An 18,148-nucleotide genomic window follows, 5' to 3' on the forward strand; every position below is an offset into this window, starting at 1 on the left:
TATGTTGAGACCAGATGTTCGTCTCCTGGCTTTCTTTTTTTTAAAAAAAAAAAGGTGTTCCTTGTCCTGAACGGACGATCCAAGCGCCATCGTACCTTTCTAGGTTTCTGAAACTTTCCTTAGCCGTGTGGGAACTGCTATACCTTAGGTCAGAGCATCTCAAATCGAACCTTCACGAGTTAATACAAGCCCTGTTTGGATCCACCCAACTTAAGCTTAGCTAGGTAAAATTTCAAAGTTAAACTTTAGCCAGCTAAAAGTTCTCCCAACTAAATTTTTAGCCTAGGTGTTTGGATCCTTCAGCTAATAGACTCAGCTAAATTTTAATTGGGTTTAGCTAGGTTGAAGTAGCTAAACTCACCTAAACTTTAGCTGGTCTTTTAGCTAGGTCATTTGAATCCCTAGCAGCTAAATTAGTCAGCTAAAGGTTAGACGGTGGATCCAAACATAAGTTGTCTATACTCTAATAGACGTATATATCCAAGATTTAAAATAATAATAATAGGTGTATAATCCTAGAATTTTTTTTAAAAAAAAACTTATCTCTTTGTGCAATAAGGACACACGGGAGTACGGAAGTGCGCGTAGCGCATTGTTTAAAACGACGAATAATTGCCCGGTTAGGTTAACATCCATGGGTAACATCCAATGACATCGCCATGAGTACCCAGTCAAGGCCAGTGCACATCATTAAACGTCTCGCAAGTTAAGCAAAATAACTTGTTCGGCATAGATCGTTTTGTTACTAGTATTGACTTTGGGCATTCATGTCAGACGTCCGATTAAAGACGTAACTACATGCCACGATAGATGCCAAGTTGCCAACAGATGCATTATACTATTATATATATTCATATCAGATGGTTCAGACTCAGAGGCCTGAGCTGACCTTGGTCATTTCGGCATGATTGAAATTTGTCCATCAGCTTTGTGGTTCAGGGTTCAAAGCATACACCTCCAGATATAAGAAATAAGGTTGGAAAAAGACCAAGAGAAGTTAGAAAGTGTGCACCCAGGCACGTGCTGCAGTCTATTGATGCTGCACTTGAACGCGCCATTCACATTACATCAAATACTGCAAGACAATCGGATTGATGGACCGATATCATGTAAATGGACAGATTACATTCTACATTTTTACAACATGAGGCCATTGGTTACAGCGGACTCTGAGTGACTAACCTAGATCTTTTGTACTTCCACTAACTCCCAACCCAATACCAACAGTAGGTAAAAACAGCTGGATTTGGGATTGTATGTAAATGCTAGGACCCAAAAATGTACAACGTTTCCCCTCCTACAGATCAGCAAATACATCATCTATGTTAGGTTATAGCAAGATCCACATGCTAAATCTAATTATTATATTGCTATTCAATAGCATCTTCCGCCTCGGTGAGCAGATCTGCACTTTGGTCAAGCAGATAGTCGCAGACCTCCATGAGCTCGTCAGCGAGTGGAGGGATGTGAGGATGGCGATTGTCATTGTATAAGTGTGCGTTCAGTTGTATCTGTGCTACATCGTGCCTGAATTCATCCTGGTTTCTGTACACCATCTTTCTCACCTTGTCTCTAATGGTACCAAGATCCATTGGGTGCTGTATGAAGTCAAGGTAATCAGGAGCATCTTTCTTTGTCACTGGTTTTAAAAATAGCAGTGATCCACTCAAACCCCGCAAGTGATCAACTATCTTTTCCAATATGTTGGAGAGCTCAACCTGCATGACGAGGAAGCAATTAATCAAGCCCGAATTCCATTTCCAACAAATCCCTCCATGTGTAATTTACTTTATTCTCTTTTAACAGTTGTACAATGCAATAAGCAAACCCTACTGTATCAAATTATCAGTTTGTATAGAAAAAGTTCAGCAAAACAATTATCAAATAGTGGTAAAATACTTAAACAAGTGGGTGGACAGTAACACTAAAACCACAGAAATTTACTGCATTTCAAAAGACAAGACATACTAGCTTTTGCCATCTTGTTTCAAAATCCTTTAGTGTGTTTATTTTAATGATATTTTCTCTCTTTTGCCATGATTATTGTTTTATCACACAGCTATATTCTCAATAGGCAAGAGGCAAGACATTAACACAGGTGATGCTATCGTCATTTTCCAAAGCACTTGCAATAAACATATAGGTGAAAGCTAAGAAAATGCACCTCTCCTCCTCTGCGACGCTTAGCAGATGACGCATATCCAATCACATGAGCCGGACTAGATCTTTTTACTGCTCGATGTCTTTCAGGTACCCTTCTGTCATTTCTGTACGGCCTGTGATCAAGTAAGTCATCATCTTTGAATTCATGTTTTTTCTTTTTCTTTATTTTCTTTTTTGCCTTTAGATGGTCTTCATCCCTCGATGCATATATCGTAGCATCAAAGAGCCTTGGCTGTGGCATTTCTCTTTGCTCCTCAAAATCTCTCCAGGATCTGTCATTTTGCATTATGGCTTTGCTTCTTTTTCCTTCCAGACCCAGCCTCCTCTCATGTGAGGAATTCATCTGGCTGGGTTCCCCACCAAACCAATGATCATCCTCTCTACTTTTATCCTCAAAACTCGATAATTCTACAATTTTTCTTGTCTTTCTGGTGGGCTCCTGACCACTCCTAGGTTCAACATGTCTTTGCTGGTCTATGCCTTTAGGCTGCTTGATGGTGATCTTTTTGAGAGGTGCATTCTTTTCTTCAGCAGGAGGCCGAAATACAACAGATGGCTTTGGAGTGTCAGGAGGGAAATCATCAGACTTCATCTTATTAGGTATCACTATCTTATTTACCTTTCCAGTAGATCTACTGTCTGTAACATCCATGACACGTTTATCAGAAATGAGTGAAACGGAGAGTGACATGTTCCTCTCCAAGGATTTATCAGGTGCCCCTACTTTGAATTTTACTGGGACAGATTTTGTCTTTTCAATACCTTCTGGCCCTTCAGTTTCAGTAACTTCAGAGGAAACTTTTGTTATCAATCTTTTAGGTATCTTTGCTTGCAAATGGTTTGTATCCGTAGGGTTGGACTTAACTGAATTAGCATCCATTTCTGAAATTTCTGGATCCTCCCCATACTTGGGGCACAGTTTGTTAGTCCGCATATGCCCAACCTATACAACAGCAATGAGACAAAAAAAATAATAAGTCATGAAACATAATAATATTTTTCAGAAGGGCGCATGCAAGAAATTGCTTTACTGAGCCTACCTGACCACAGGCTCCACAAACAAGAGTATCCCCCCTTGCACCCTGTTTCTTCTCCTGAAAATATGGAAAAGCATGCCACATAAGACCCACAATAGCAAAAGACCAGATCAGCTTCTATATGTATCGCGCGTTTGAGAAAGAAAGCTTCTCTATGAATCATCGAACTAACACGTATTCAATTTTAGAATTTTAGAGCATACTTCCAACCTAATACTTTTATAGGCACAATAGCAAACCAATATCCAGTGGCACTGAATGGCAGCAATACCTTAAACTGCCACCATATTACAAATACAAACTTGTGCATTTTGTTTTCCAACTTAGATTAACACCCATCAGCTACTTCTGCGTTAAGCCTGATGGAAAGGAAAACACCACAAGTGCAACATAATTGACATACCGAATATCATTATACCATATGCACTGGTGCAGGTGTCTAATATTAAAATAAGTATAATGGAGAAAAAAGCTGATTCAAGTCGACACACAAAAGTATTCATGTGGATAGAACTTCTTCACATATCATAGTCATCTTTCTGGGCTTACCTTCAGGTCCATCCTTTCCTAGAACACTTTTCTTTTTAACTAGAAGGATCTCATTTACATCGAGTGCCATCTTTGGTTTTAGTTTTGAGGGCAAACCACCCTCAGCAAATGAATTTTCAACCTGCATGGAGTAAGATGAATCATCATTACAGATTGTTTCTGCCAGAATAACAATAAATCAAAAGGACAGGACAATGAAGACCAGGTCCAGAACCTCAGATAGACTAATACCTCTTTTCCTTCTCTTGGTGTGCTCTCCTTTGGGGTTAATGCACCAGCATAACCAGATGATTTGATCATTTGCCCAGTCTTACTCTGCTTCATTTTATTGGCACCTATAGAGGTGCCACAATTTGCCAATTCCACAGGCTGCTTTTTCCTCTTGACATCATTACCATTGTCTGCATCGTAAGAGGCCATAAATCATATGCACCAGCGGTCGGTTTTGCAAAGAACATAGAAGAAAATAACTACCTTCAAGTAGTTTCTTTGCCAGAGAGGCTTCTGTTTCATCATCTTCAATTTCCTCGTTAATTTGGGCATGCAAAGAGCACCTTCTCATTTTAAGTCCTCTCATTCCATCTGCTTTGTCAATTCTCAAGTCTGCTGTACTAGTATCCTCATCATCAAATTCTTCTGCGTCTAGCAAGTTCTCAAGATCCCCAGCAAATGAGTCTAGATCACTGTTAGCTTCTGTGTCACTGCCATTGTCATCACCATCTATAGCTGAAAGTGACTGAACTTGTCTGTCCCAAATTTCCTGACATTTCTCCCTAGTTTGCTGCTGAAGTTGCAGAAAAGACATCCTTTGTCCACGTGCAAACTTACTAACAGGAATTTCGTCAATAGTAATTCCCGATGCAGCTTGTTCACTTGAAAGCTTCCTCACCATAGCAATCCGATGCCACCTTGTTAATTTATCAATTTGCTCTTCAGGTAAGCCGAATTTCAGCAGCAACTATATATAGCAGTGCATCAATTATTTAGTGAACAAAGTATAAAGGTGGAATAAATGAAGGACATGCAACACATGCCAAGCTTTGGAGGTGGTCACTATGGATTTCCTTTTCACCAAGAATGGTTTAGCAATATGCTTTGTGATCAATGATAAATGATACACCATATATTATATTATAGTTGCTTCCTTCAAATTCTCAGCTGTGAGCTGATATGATGTATCAATGAACCAGGCTGTATGCAAACTATGCAATGGCTGGAATAAGTTTATGTTTCCTAAAAAGATTCACAACTTTCATTCTCAAAAATATTACACATACACTAAGCTCAGCCTAGCTCGGTTGAGGGTGTGAATGTCACCTAGTTCAAGTCCTCATCGAGGTGCATTTGAGTGCCTACTTTCTTGTTAACATAAAGCCACCTAGTTCCTCCTAGGTTGGTCCAGTTTTTTTAATCAATCGTACACTATAATTTTTTAAAACACAAATGGCAGGAGCTGTCCTTCAATTAAGCTAGGAAAAGAAGTCACTCATACACTATAATGCAATAATGAAAGAGATCGTAGATGTCTGCTTCAACAGAGTGAAAGTCAGTATGCCAAAATGCCATACGTATGGGAGTAGGTCCCACCTGTTATTGTATAAGTCAACACTGCAATGGCAAAATGAGAATTGTTTTCATTTTATGGAGGCAAGTGTTTCTTGTTTAGAGGACCCACATGTGGCTTGCATAATATAATGATCCCCTAAATAAGAATGCCAAAGACCATCAAATATTAATACACACTCTATATGTTCATATATACTGAAGCATGTTCAATGATATTAGGGCTTTTTCGTAGCCTCCCAGGCAAGATTCCCGCCAGGCATCGATCCTAGCCCCAGGCCTCTGAAATCAGACGCCAGGGGGCGACGCCCAAGCCAGGCAGTCTTGCCTGGGAAACACACCCTTAGGCATGCCAATATCTCCAAAGCCAGGCAATGTCTCCTATGTTTATTATTACAGAAATTAGTACAATGGTACCTCACGGGCTGCATCCATGCTCAACCTGCGGAGATCAGCATCAGTCCCAGTTACAGTGGTACCCTTTGCAGCAGCTGACTTCTTCTTGAGCACTGAATTGGAGGCAGGTGCTTTTGGTGCTACTCGCACATAGCTGAATCCTAACCCACGACCAGATGGATCTCCAACACCAGTGATTTCTAATCTTTCTATATTTTCTCTGTCCTGCACGCACCAAAGGAAATTTGATTAAAATCAGGAAAATGTATACCAAGAAACTAGGGAGCAAGGAAAATTAGCATCATATATCTTTACATTTCGCATTTAGAAAAAACGGACAGATAGACATGCATTCGAACATACATAACCCAACCAAACTAGGACTGCCATCCTTTAACTTTGCCAGGATAGAAACGCTACCAATATATCTGTTTAAACTGATTATTCTACTTCCTTGATTCTCTTCTCTCCTCCACTTAGTGTCATGTTTCTCCCACTTTTAACATACCTCACCTGAATCAATCTTAATTCTCTAACATCCCATCTATCTTGCTGGGTACTAAGGCACACCAACTTTCTGATATACAGGACAATGGAGGTCCAAAACCGGCTGGTTATATGGTTTGTTTGTTGATTGGAGAGCATATATCCTACCAGTGGAAGACTGGCAGTTATACACCCAAACATATATATTGTAGTTTAATAAAATCACCAAACTTCAAAACCTTTTTTTGAAAAAAACACACCAAGAAAACTGAATCTGGCTCACTACAGGACACAAATTTATTCAGCCTTTAAGCAGATGGAATCGCTATGGCTTCTCCAGAGCTTAATTTATAATTCTGGTAACGCTAGAGCTCTATTACTTCTCCAGTAGCTCAGCCCAAATGGAATCAAAAGTACCCATCCCACGAAGACTTATTTATCCCAGTGGGCTGAGGGGAATCGCCATGGACTCAGCTGGGTTTTCTGGACCATGTCACATCCAAAGATCAACAGGTCGAGGGGGGATATTCCATGTAAATCAACATCATAGGAAATGGACTGGGCTCCCAGCATTCCTGCTCTCATTCTCTGTACACCCAACAAGACCTAATGTGATCAACGACTAATTACCCTGTACAAGTTTTCTTTCTGTTGATACCAAACAGTGACCCTTATCTCCCAATATTAATCGGGAACGAATAAATATGAAGGTTATCTGCAGTCTCTCTAAAGCATAGAGCACATCAAGTAGCACTCAGCAGTTTTTACGAACAATACATGGTTTTAGGTCAATGAACTGATATTGAATAAAACTAGTGATGTTCCGGATCAGATTACTTGAGTAAAACACCATATGAGACAAAGAGTAAGGTACCTGATTAGTACAAGCAACAAAATTACTTGTAAGATTCCAGCTAGTGATTTGCAGTTCCCTCTCGATATGTGATGCAGCAGCAAGTTCAATAGCCTCATCAGGAAGCTGATTCATGGCAGAAGCCAGTCCAACAGGCTGAGTAAGCTTCAGAATTCCTAAGCGCTTGAGACGATAAAGACCAGCTTGCATACTCTCATAACAGCAAACCTGGATAATGATGTTTTAGTTGAGTCATCGTGATATTTCGGATTGAAAAGAGAACTGTAATTAGACACCAAGGCAACAAGGTAAGGCAACCTTCAAAGAATAAATATCCTCATTATTTAGGTATTTTTGCTTTCAGTAGAACTTTCTATAAGAAAAATATTCGCAGTCAACTTACTCTGATGATCCAATTTTTAAAAACATTTCACCCTATATATTTGGAAATGTGGGTATGGCTTAATAACCAGTGCTTGTGGTCCATATATAGCCAGCACAATGTGATAAGCATTCACATTTCCACGAGAATTTCCGTGCAAAATAAAGCATTTCTTCGAAAGATAAGCTTGCCATCCAGTTCTGTTGTTGTATTGGCAATTGGCAAAAGACTTGGCCGGTTTTTAGTGAAAGGAGCATTGAAAAGGTTTGGAGAGACAGCATGCAAGACCTTTGAAGCCTGATAGTTGTTGTCCAAGTTGGTGCCATTTTGCCTTGGTAGATGTTTGGTTATTAGTTGTGATAGATGTTTAGTCGGTTTAGCTGGAGTGTGAGTTGTTTAGTGGTTTGGCCGTTTCTTTCTAGTTGGCTCATTGTTTGTTTTTCTGAGCAGCTAGTGGTGTTGAGTTTGTCCGTGGAGAACTTTTGTTGTTTTAGTAGTTGTGTTTGGGGGAGGTGTTGTTGGGTTTTCGGGCCTGGTTTCCCAAAAAAAAACTGGGCCAATACTTGTTTCTTTTCTTCTTCTAATAAAATTTGCGGCAAAGCTTTTGCCATCCTTTCGTGGAAAAAAATTTGTCATCAAGAAACAACTGATTGACACAAGGGCAACAATAATTTGCAGAAACTCACACTTTCTGGCGTCAATAATCTCCTCAGTTCTTCCTCTGATGGAACCCGGAAATCAGGTCTCTGTGTCCAGAAAAAATGACCCTTTGGTCCTTTCTGTAAGGAAGTGCAGGAGAGCATTAAGTATGGTTGAATAAGAGTCCAGAATTAAAATATAAAAATGTACAGATAAAGAAACTAGACAGATACCTTCAAATCTGCACAATGCTTCAATCGTTTTTTCACTATAGCTTCTGTCAGAGGACTTTGTATGGGTAACTCGTCAGCTCGAATCTGAGGAATACCATCAGGCCTCTCTCTAGCACGAAACTCACGATAAACATATGCAAGAACTCGGTTCAGAAGATAATTCTGCACGTTCTTAGTCCCTGGTGAAAAGACTTCCATATGAGGTTCCTGCAGGAAACCATGACTATTAAGTTATTGATGAAATTGTTAAAGTTCCAAGACAGAACAGCTCCTAAACACTTTATGATTTATTTTAAATGTACTGTTCTAACAACAGCAGAAATTGAATGGAAACAAGAACTCGAGGAGTATTCTTGACACAAAAAACAAAGAACTCAAGGAGTGTTACATTTGTTTGACAAAAGAAGTGAATACGGAACATAATTTCTTCAGATTTTTACGCAGAAATCAATAACCATATACCAGTCATATTTGTAACGCTCATGTTCAGATGTTCTCATGTACTTCTGTTCTCACCTGCTGACAACAAACTGCCACCGTGTAGGGTCATTCAACAAGTGCAATGCCATGCTAAAACTGCGCCAAAGAAGCTTCTAAACATGCAACACACTACATTACTGAACTTCATAGCAGATCCCTATCAATAAAACAAATTGAATTTCCCTGCTAAGCATAAATGAAAAACATGATGGACGAGAGCTATCTCTACCACTGTAACAAAGGAATATCCAATGTTTCAGCTATGTTCACTAAAGCGGTAAAGCCTAAAGGTCCCACACATAAAAAGCACAAGCTAAACCTAAGAGGAAACAATGAATATTTTGGAACATGGTCTGCAGTGTAAAGCTTGGAATTGCACCACAGCAGATAATTCAGTGAGGGAATCCTGTACTTGACAATATAAGGAGAAACTTCAGATAGGAAAGGGCTGGAAACATTGAACATCCTACTTATACAGAACATAGTATTTCAGGCACCAGAGCTTACTTGTTGGCCAACAGCATATAGCTTGTCAATGCGACGGAGGGAAAGCGCCCCTTTGGCTGAACGAACTAATAAGTAATCAGTTGGTGCAACCTTATGAGGAAATACAGGTGATCTGTACATGTTTGTTTCAAGACAAGATTGGTGGGACCCAGAATGTATATCTCCTAGAAAAGGGGATTTGTCAGAAGGATCAATTGCAAGCACTGTGCCCAGTCCATCACTGTTGTTTCGCAGTGATGCAGCTGTCTGATCAGTAGGGGAAGTTTTCTGGTAATATGTACAGAGACGGGCTCCCATTCCTGCATTCGAGAGAAGCAAAGGTCTCTCTTCACAATATCTGCACTCAAGGCAATAAATGACAGATGAATTACTATAGTGGGGAAAAAACATAATCAGAATTTGCCAATGTGCATAACCAACACAGTCTTGCACATGTAAACATAATGATAAGCACTTGGCCAAAATATAGAGGTAAAAGAATAAAAAAATTCATTGTAAAGTATCAGAGCTCTCTATTCACAGTATCTGCATTCATGTGTCACTAACACATGTGCTACCATGATAGGAAGTCCATAATATCGACAAGCAAATCTCACAAGCACAAATACCTACCCAACAAGCAACCTCACACATACTCCCTCCATTAGTGTAAGGTACATCATCTAAAAATTCAAACATTGTAATTCCTCCATCCAGAAATATAAGCCGTATTTTGACTGTCTAAGTTCGAGTTTAATTGATAAATTAATATAAGAATCTACGAGGTATGTGATCAAATCATAGAAAATTGGTATCATTAGATTTGTATTCAAAGGTACATAGAATTGTGATTTTGTAACTATTAATAAAATATTATAAGAGAAATCTCTGGCCAAAGTTCGTAACACTATAAATAAAGCTATGTGATGGAGGAAGTAACTTCTAGATAATAATTTGGTCGACTATATATGAGTTCAATGAGATACAAAACTGGTAGAAAAATATCCCAATTTCAATGTGCATTCTTACGGTTACAATTTTGTAGCTCATAACAACATAATTCAAGAGATATCTACGATCAAATTTTAACTTAACAGACCATGCCACATCAAAAGTTGTGCAATACCACTTGGTTGAACTAGCTACTAACATTCAAAAAATCAGCGTCTATACAAAGTCACATACGTTAAGGTTCATTGAAATTAATACTTCAAGAAAAAATAAGACGGAATAAATTGTACTTACTCCATTAAAAAAACATGTCCATCCTTGATAGACAAGTCAGTTTTTTTCCTGAAAGCCCCAGGAGGGCGTAGAGGCTTGTCCTCACCAGGTAATTTCTGTGCTTTTGGCCATAGATACACTTCAGTGCGAACAACATGCACAATGGAGTTTGGTCGCACATTTTGCATTGCTAACGAGATGTCATCCTGAAGCTCTTTCCCAGAACAGAACAAATTGATCTTCTCGGAAGGCTTCAATTCTGCAAAAAGCTAAGGCAGTGAGAAAACTAATTAAACTGGAGGAAATGACCATTTGTCTTTCCTTTTGGGGGCTTAAATTACACAGTACATGTATTAGCAACCAACTGCTCAACAAAAAGCATAAGCATAACAAAAAAAATCCAAATAAAGAAAAATCAAAACAAATGGGGGTAGTAAACGGATACCAACCGAACTTCTTTGATGCTTTTAATTTGACAGAGACCGGAGTGTCCTCAGCATTTACCAAAATCTTGACTCCTTTTCCTCCCAATGACATAAGTAAAACAGCCATCCTCCCATGGCTACAAGCAGTTCCTTGTAACTGAGCGGCAATTTTATTTTCATGTGGGTACCACTTAGCTCTTGGTCTATGAAAGTTTGCAATTTCCTTACTGCACAAAGTTGACAATCAGAGAAGTTACTGTTTATTAGAGATGATTTGGCCAAAAATCAATAAACACTATAGTGCAGTTCCATGTGCAAAGAAAAAATAAAGATGCAGTGGGTGACATAAGCATGACAACAAAATGTGACTTGAAAAACAACCTATGATCACACTTTCGTCAAGCAGTAGATTTAGTTTCCACTTAACCAAATATGACTTGAAAAACAACCTATGATCACACTTTCAAGTTCTGAAAGTTTTCTTTTATTGGTTAAGAGGAAATGTCAGGTGCACAAAGAGTCTTTGAACACACACAAACTAAATTTTTTGCCTTGGTGGGAGGTGGGAGCTTCTTCATATTTCTTAAGACTGAGGATTCAGACAGATAGAAAGCTGAGGGATGGCGAAATTTCCACCTCCGAGCACAAGAACGAGTTGGTGCATATGTTTCCAATACATACTCCCATGCATCTGATACTTTATCTTTATCTTGAACAGGGGCATAACTATCTCCATCAAACAGCCATGCAGACTAAAGAATATTCATAGTTACAGAAATATTTCCTCGGAACAACAAACCACTGCTACTCTTGATTAGATATAGATAAAGGCTCAAAATGAAATAAACATTCAGTTAAAAGGAATATGTTACTAAAAAAAATATTATTCACTCTTGCATTTCTAGTCACGTCAATGAAGTAACAATGTAACAGTTGAAAGCATGACAAATTCATTTGAGTCGCTTGTAAGACAATAGAAGATGAGAAATCATGGATGCACATAATCAGAATTTGGCAGGAAGGGATGGAGGCCTCATACTTGCTCAATACTGGCTTCATGGTTTGCAGCTTATGAGCTGGAGCAGAATGCACCACCTTTATGCCCATTAAAGCACGTTTTTTAGTGTGAGATTTAGCTTGCTGTGGAGTCTTCCTATTTGAATAAAACTTGTCATTGGAGATGTTGAATCTGCCACTCAATGTCTTTGCTTGATTGTCAAAATTATCAACTGTTGGTGTTGAAGTCTTGGTTGACTGACTAACAATCATAGCACGAGCATGAGACCGGAGGTGATCCACATTCTTTTCATCTAGGATCTCAAAAAGCATATGATCATCTTTGAGGTCAAAGATCAGTTTAGGCTTTGGGGTAACCTCAGTAGGATCCCAAATTATGTTGTCCAACCATGATCCTTCTAATAATTCCCTGTTCAGTAAACTAAGGTTATTTAAACGCATCGTGGTGTCAATTTTAACTGTATCATCTAAGTTATTTGGCGTTATGTGATCTAAGTTATCTTCATTTGTCAGTGGAGGGTAACTTTTCCCAGGGGAACAGTAGTTAGCTGGAGCAGGCATTTCTGTACAACCAAAAGTCTCTTCAATTACTGGGGAACCATTGCTTTTACTCTGTACATCCCAACACCTGGAGACCTGGCCATAATCTTTACCCTGGTCTTCACCATGAGTGTCCACACTCTCTTCAGATTCACAGATTTTTGCATAAGGCTGCTGATCAGTTGCTGGTGAATTGTTCCAAATGATATCATTTTCCCAATCATCATGCTCAAGTGGATAAAAATCAGGACAAATTGGAGATCGCTGGACAGTACGAATATCCTTATGCGCATCTTTCATTGGTTGTTCTGAAAGACATGAATCCTTTAGCCTTAAAGTGACATCAGAAATAGACTCATCACTGTCACTCTCAACAAAATCTGCATTCATCTGGATGTGCTTCAAAGTTGAGAAATTTTGGATAGTGCTCCGGAGAATTAGTTCCTCATCTTCTTCAACATTGTCAGAAACATTTGTGATCTGAAGCTCTGGAAGTAATTACAACAAGACAAATATGATATTAGATGTATTCAAATGTTTTGACCCGGAGTAACTGCGATAACAAGCTATTGACTTGCGGCACATAGGAGCAACAAAGCCTTGTGGCAGTTTGATGTTAGGAAAATCAAGTACATATGTACATTCATATAGCAGTAAAAAAAGATCAAATACATTCCTTTTGTGGAAATCAGCAGAAAATAAAGCAATTGTCAACAATAGCTATGCTGCAAAAGGATCAATAAATCAAACTAGAAGTCATACAGATGCAGATTAGGTTCACATATTAATAATTTTTCTTAACACCAATCAATTCGAAGACCTGAAAGAAATAAGCCAACAATTTGCTTGCCTTTCCATATAGTTGGCCCTTTTGATAGGCTATATCTTTTTTACAGTTATCGGAACGATGAGGCGAATTAGACCTCACATGCAGCATTTGTTTTTGGCCTAGTTTCAAAACACTGTAATAATAACTAGGCCTAATCAGAAGAGGCAGGAGCCAATTTGTATAGAACTACTGTTTCATCAAATCAGATACTTGCCCTCAGACAGAATGAACATATTGGAAATCAGATTTTTGGAAATGATAAGTATAAACTGTTGACATAGACAGTGGCAGTTAAAATTCTTCATCTCAAATTGAACACATGAGCAGTAAGGATAACTATGTTCCCAGTAACCATTGCTTTCAGGTAACACCCTCCAGCTACCAACTATCTATCAAGATCTTGCATACATGGGGGAGGGTGGTGCTTCTTGGATCTTTTTGTTGCAACATGCAGAATACCTTTATTCACTGGACGTTTGTGGTGATCTGTTTTCACTTTTCTTACAGGCTCTTGGATACCAAAAATTTCAGAGAACCTCAGGATCGCGTTCCCATCCTCTATGCATAAAACAGGGAGGGAAGTCGCACTTTCAGGCTCAAGATGACCTTCCCCAGTGCCCTTTTCATTCTGTTTAATTAGAGATGAATAAGAAAAGTGCTATAATTATATAAATATGATACAGGACAATGCAATGTTAATTTCTAGGTTCAGGCTTCACATACCTCCAAATCTTCATATTCAAAGTCCATGCCTTCTTCTGGATGTGATAACAAACCAATCTTTTCCATGGCAAGGTTATCGCTTGAGGTTGCCATAGCTGCCTGCTCGATAGAAACTATATCCAAAAAGATTACGAGAAATGAGAATCAAGTCAGTTAGCTATAACAAATATTAATAGATAAAAAGATTGAAATTCGATGTGTTAGTGCTGACAGAATGCTCTAGTTGTTTCAAGAAAAACAAATGCTCTATTTATTTTATAACATGTACTCGGCAATTAAAATCAAGTGTGCTTGAACAAAAAGGTTGCATAACATTTTCACAAGTTTTCATCTTCAATAATTAAAAGTGAAGTTTATGCCAAACTAGAATCTATGGTCACAAAAGAAAAAAGGTGAAAAAGGATGGTCAAGTCTTCAGTTCAGGTTTTATTAGAGTTAGACTGGAACAGACTTGATCACTACCACCAACGCTCGCCCAAGCCAGAAGTTGGACATGCAAATATGAAGACAAAAGGTTGCAGACCAAAAAGGAGGTGCCAAGCTACAAATGTTTAATCACTAGATGGAAGGAACAAATAACAGGGGTAGCATGGGAACCAGAAAGTAGTAAGAAATGGAATGAACACTAACATAAATGGAACTTGAAAACATTAGGCACGTTATCCAGTATCACCTGAAGATAAATTTTGGGCAGCACTATCACCAGGAGGTTCATTATCATTGGGTGGTTCTTCTTCCTCATCGTAATTCTCATCGTCAAACACTGAAACTGTACTATTCACCGATGCATACACTGTAGATGAAGAGAAGTAATCCTTTTTTGACAACACATTGTCTTCCTCTGTAGTTGCTTCAACTTCAGGTCCATCATATTCTTCATCAATATCTTCATAATCAACAGCATCTTCTGCCTTCTCATCATAGTCTACATAACAGCAAAAAGATGTGTTATCAATTATGTGCATAGTTTGACACAGAAAAGAAGAATAAGGCCTTCCTAAGCAATGGCAAAGTTGGCTTGATGAATGACTCTCAAAACTGTAGGCGCAGCTTATATGGAAACACTAATATGTCACTAACCTTGTTCAGAAGGATCAGTTGGTGCTGGAGAAGACTTGATTAGCTAATTAGCAAACAACATAGTATTAACTTGTTTGGTAATGAAATAGGTAAGTAAAATTAACTATATGCATAAGATAACATACGTCAATGTCTTTGAGAGATGGACCAAGCTTATCTGCCAGTGCAAAAAGGTGTTCCTTCGCATCCTGAATTAAGCAAAATAAAAGTAATAAAGAAATGCAACATCCAAATTACATTGTAAACATAACTAAATAGTGACTTAGTTTCCTGCAGAGACTCAATGGGAAAACAATAAAACAAAAGTACCCTAAGGCTGCGCAACTAACCTTTGTTCTGGCTAAAATTTAGTGAGCTCAAGACTATTCAGAAAACATCCAACTTACGAGAAAATTACAATGCATGGACTGAGAATAGTTTGGTTCATAGCATTGATTTTCCCTATCTCATCATTTTCAGAACTCAAATCAAATCAATTTAATCAGTGGAATATGGTTCTTTTAGTAATGCTGGTTCCTATAAAGCAACTGAGCACCCTAAAGTATAAGTTATACGGATCAAAATGTTAAGAAAAAGAGCACCAACAAAGAAGTTAATCTGTATCAAATCATGACCAATTGAGAATGCACTAAGATCAAAAACAGATAGAGATGCATGTCATCTGCTAGAGGCAGACACGTGAAATAAAATAATCAAAACAACAAAAAACAGGACATTTGCATGTCAACAAAATCAGATATTAGAAGTCTGTACCTCATCAAGATAGTCAGCATCTAAGTCACCAGAATCATCTACATTGCCGAACATAAACCCCAAGAAGTGATTTCCTCCACCAGGCTCCTCATAATCCTCGTCATCGTCATCTGTAAGGATGACAACAGTAATCACTAATAAATAAGATGGGGTTATTCAAACAAACTCATTGCTAGTTTCAACCAACATTTCATCAATTGTACTTAGCTTAAAATAAATCCAGTTTTGGAGCAACCTCAGGAAATTGTTAGAAAAACTAAGAATCTGAGGACTAATGATAACACGATGCATTCCCAAACAGAGGGTTACATGTTTTCAGTATTTTAAAGATGCAGCATCGGAGAATCTTAATGCTAGTTTCAACCAACATTTCATCAAATTAAGTTTCAAGACATCACATAAAATACAGAAGATCATCATGGAACAGTTAACCCTACAGAGGATCACCTTCATACTCATAACATCATTTTGCAGTTTTATGATTCTCACAGCCCGACTCTAAAGACTGCAACTTCACAATTACAAGCCCATAGCAGATCAGCATACCAACCACCTCATCTTACATGGGTGCATGTAGCTCCCGCAACTAAAATCTTCTCCACACACACACAAAAAAGAACATCGAATTCTATATAACACCAGACAGCATGTCATCGGCTTATCAAATCCCATTGTAAACAGGCACCACAATCAGTTGCACAAAACCCAGCAAATACACTAGTTAACATAGCACACCCAACACATCAGAACCCAGCTATTTGACAACCCTAGGGGCCGCCCATCGGCTCTTGCACCAACACCAAACCAAAAGCATAACGTGGCTGTGATGAAGTTCTGGGTGTCGTCGAGCTCACCTGCGGCACTGTTGGTCGGGTTCTCCTCTTCATGGAGCTCACCGTCGCTCATGGCTGCGGCTGTCGCTGTCCTCTACCGCCTCCCCGGACCGTGACGGCACCAGTAGCTACAAACCCTAGGCCGCCGCACCCTCAGGCCCCTAATCGGCGCCGTACCACGCAAACTCTAGAATCGCAGGGCCGGATTGGATCGAGTGAATAAAAAATCTCAAGGCGTAGCGTAAAGGGCGAGGCCGAGCCAGAGGCGGGGGAGACCGGGCGATTTCCGCCAGGTCTCCGCAGGATTTTCGGCACGTAGGGAACTATGTGAGCGGACTGATTGATCTTCAAGCGCAAGATCAGCGGTGTAGCGGGGGCGTCCTGCTTCGTTTCTGGCGACGATGAGAGAAGCGGCGCGGCGATGGCGATGGCGGTGGCGGTGGCGGTGGCGGACGGGCGGAGAGGAGGGTCGTGGGGAAGCTAGATGGGGAGCAAAGCCGAGGGCAGGGAGGGGCTGGGGCGCCGACTGCGGCGGCGGCGCGTGCCGGCCTGCCGAGCGCCGAGTGCGGGCCAGGCCGGGCCGGAAAAGAATATGGGCCCATAATGGAGACCTAATATGAACGAGCACGAGCAATCGGGTCGACTAACCCTGTCAAATCAGGCGCGACGGCAGCCCATGAGCGTATAATTGGGCCCTCAACTATTTTGCAAGTTCGATTTATCTCCCTTAATTGTAAAACCAGATTTTTAATCTTCAACTTTTAAAAATCGTTCGATTTACCTGTTTATTAGGCCCTTATTCGTTTTCTGTCCAAACCATGAAGATTGGGAGGGATAATCCCCATGGTTTAGCGATGAAACGAACAAGGTCTTAAGTGGTTTTCAAAGCGATTTTAGCCGATGAGATTTTGAAAGCAGTTTTAGATGATGTAGCGTCACATAAGCCATCCTATATGGCGCCACGACAGCCACGAGATAAATTGGACTTTCATGATACTTCATAAAAATAAATTAATCTTTATCAAAATAATTAAAGAAAAAATGCTTCAAAATATGCATTTAAAAATAGTAAATCTGATTAACCTTAGAAAAATCATAGACAAATTGTTTTAACTTTAAAAAATATATTCTAAAATCATGCTCTATAATTTTATATGTTCTCCTAAAATCTAAAACTAGGTCAAATATGAAATAGAGGATGCGAGCCAAGACAAATCCTTGCAGACTGAAACGTGAATCAACGTGCAACCTGATGTGCAAACTACAAAAGCATTTCCTCAACAACAATGTATTGCTTAACCAACAAGACATACACCATAACCAAATAAAAATATAATACAAGTTCTAATAGCACATTAACAATGTGTATCATGTGGTTTAAATTTGTAGCAACACTTTCTTCTCTAAGGAATATCACGACAATGATGTGTGCCGATTCATTGGCCCATCAGTGGGCA

At 39.3% G+C, this 18,148-nt stretch overlaps 1 protein-coding gene across 1 annotated transcript; it reads right to left on the minus strand.

Annotated features, from left to right (window-relative positions):
• Positions 1–978: 978 nt before the first annotated feature.
• Positions 979–17,196, minus strand: LOC136529589 (transcription initiation factor TFIID subunit 1-like). Its single transcript, XM_066522664.1, has 22 exons — positions 16,713–17,196; positions 15,859–15,968; positions 15,231–15,293; positions 15,106–15,148; positions 14,699–14,950; positions 14,026–14,138; positions 13,762–13,930; positions 11,956–12,961; positions 10,941–11,143; positions 10,513–10,750; positions 9,289–9,625; positions 8,302–8,508; positions 8,116–8,208; positions 7,069–7,275; positions 5,730–5,933; positions 4,224–4,707; positions 3,981–4,150; positions 3,750–3,870; positions 3,715–3,716; positions 3,204–3,254; positions 2,165–3,106; positions 979–1,718 (listed from the first exon to the last, which is right to left on the minus strand). The coding sequence occupies exons 1-22, from the start codon at positions 16,762–16,764 to the stop codon at positions 1,371–1,373; spliced, it is 5,415 nt and encodes a 1,804-aa protein (XP_066378761.1). The 5' UTR covers positions 16,765–17,196; the 3' UTR covers positions 979–1,370.
• Positions 17,197–18,148: the final 952 nt, after the last annotated feature.

This window comes from Miscanthus floridulus, chromosome 19 (genome assembly GCF_019320115.1).
Source record: "Miscanthus floridulus cultivar M001 chromosome 19, ASM1932011v1, whole genome shotgun sequence".
Taxonomy (NCBI): domain Eukaryota; kingdom Viridiplantae; phylum Streptophyta; class Magnoliopsida; order Poales; family Poaceae; genus Miscanthus; species Miscanthus floridulus.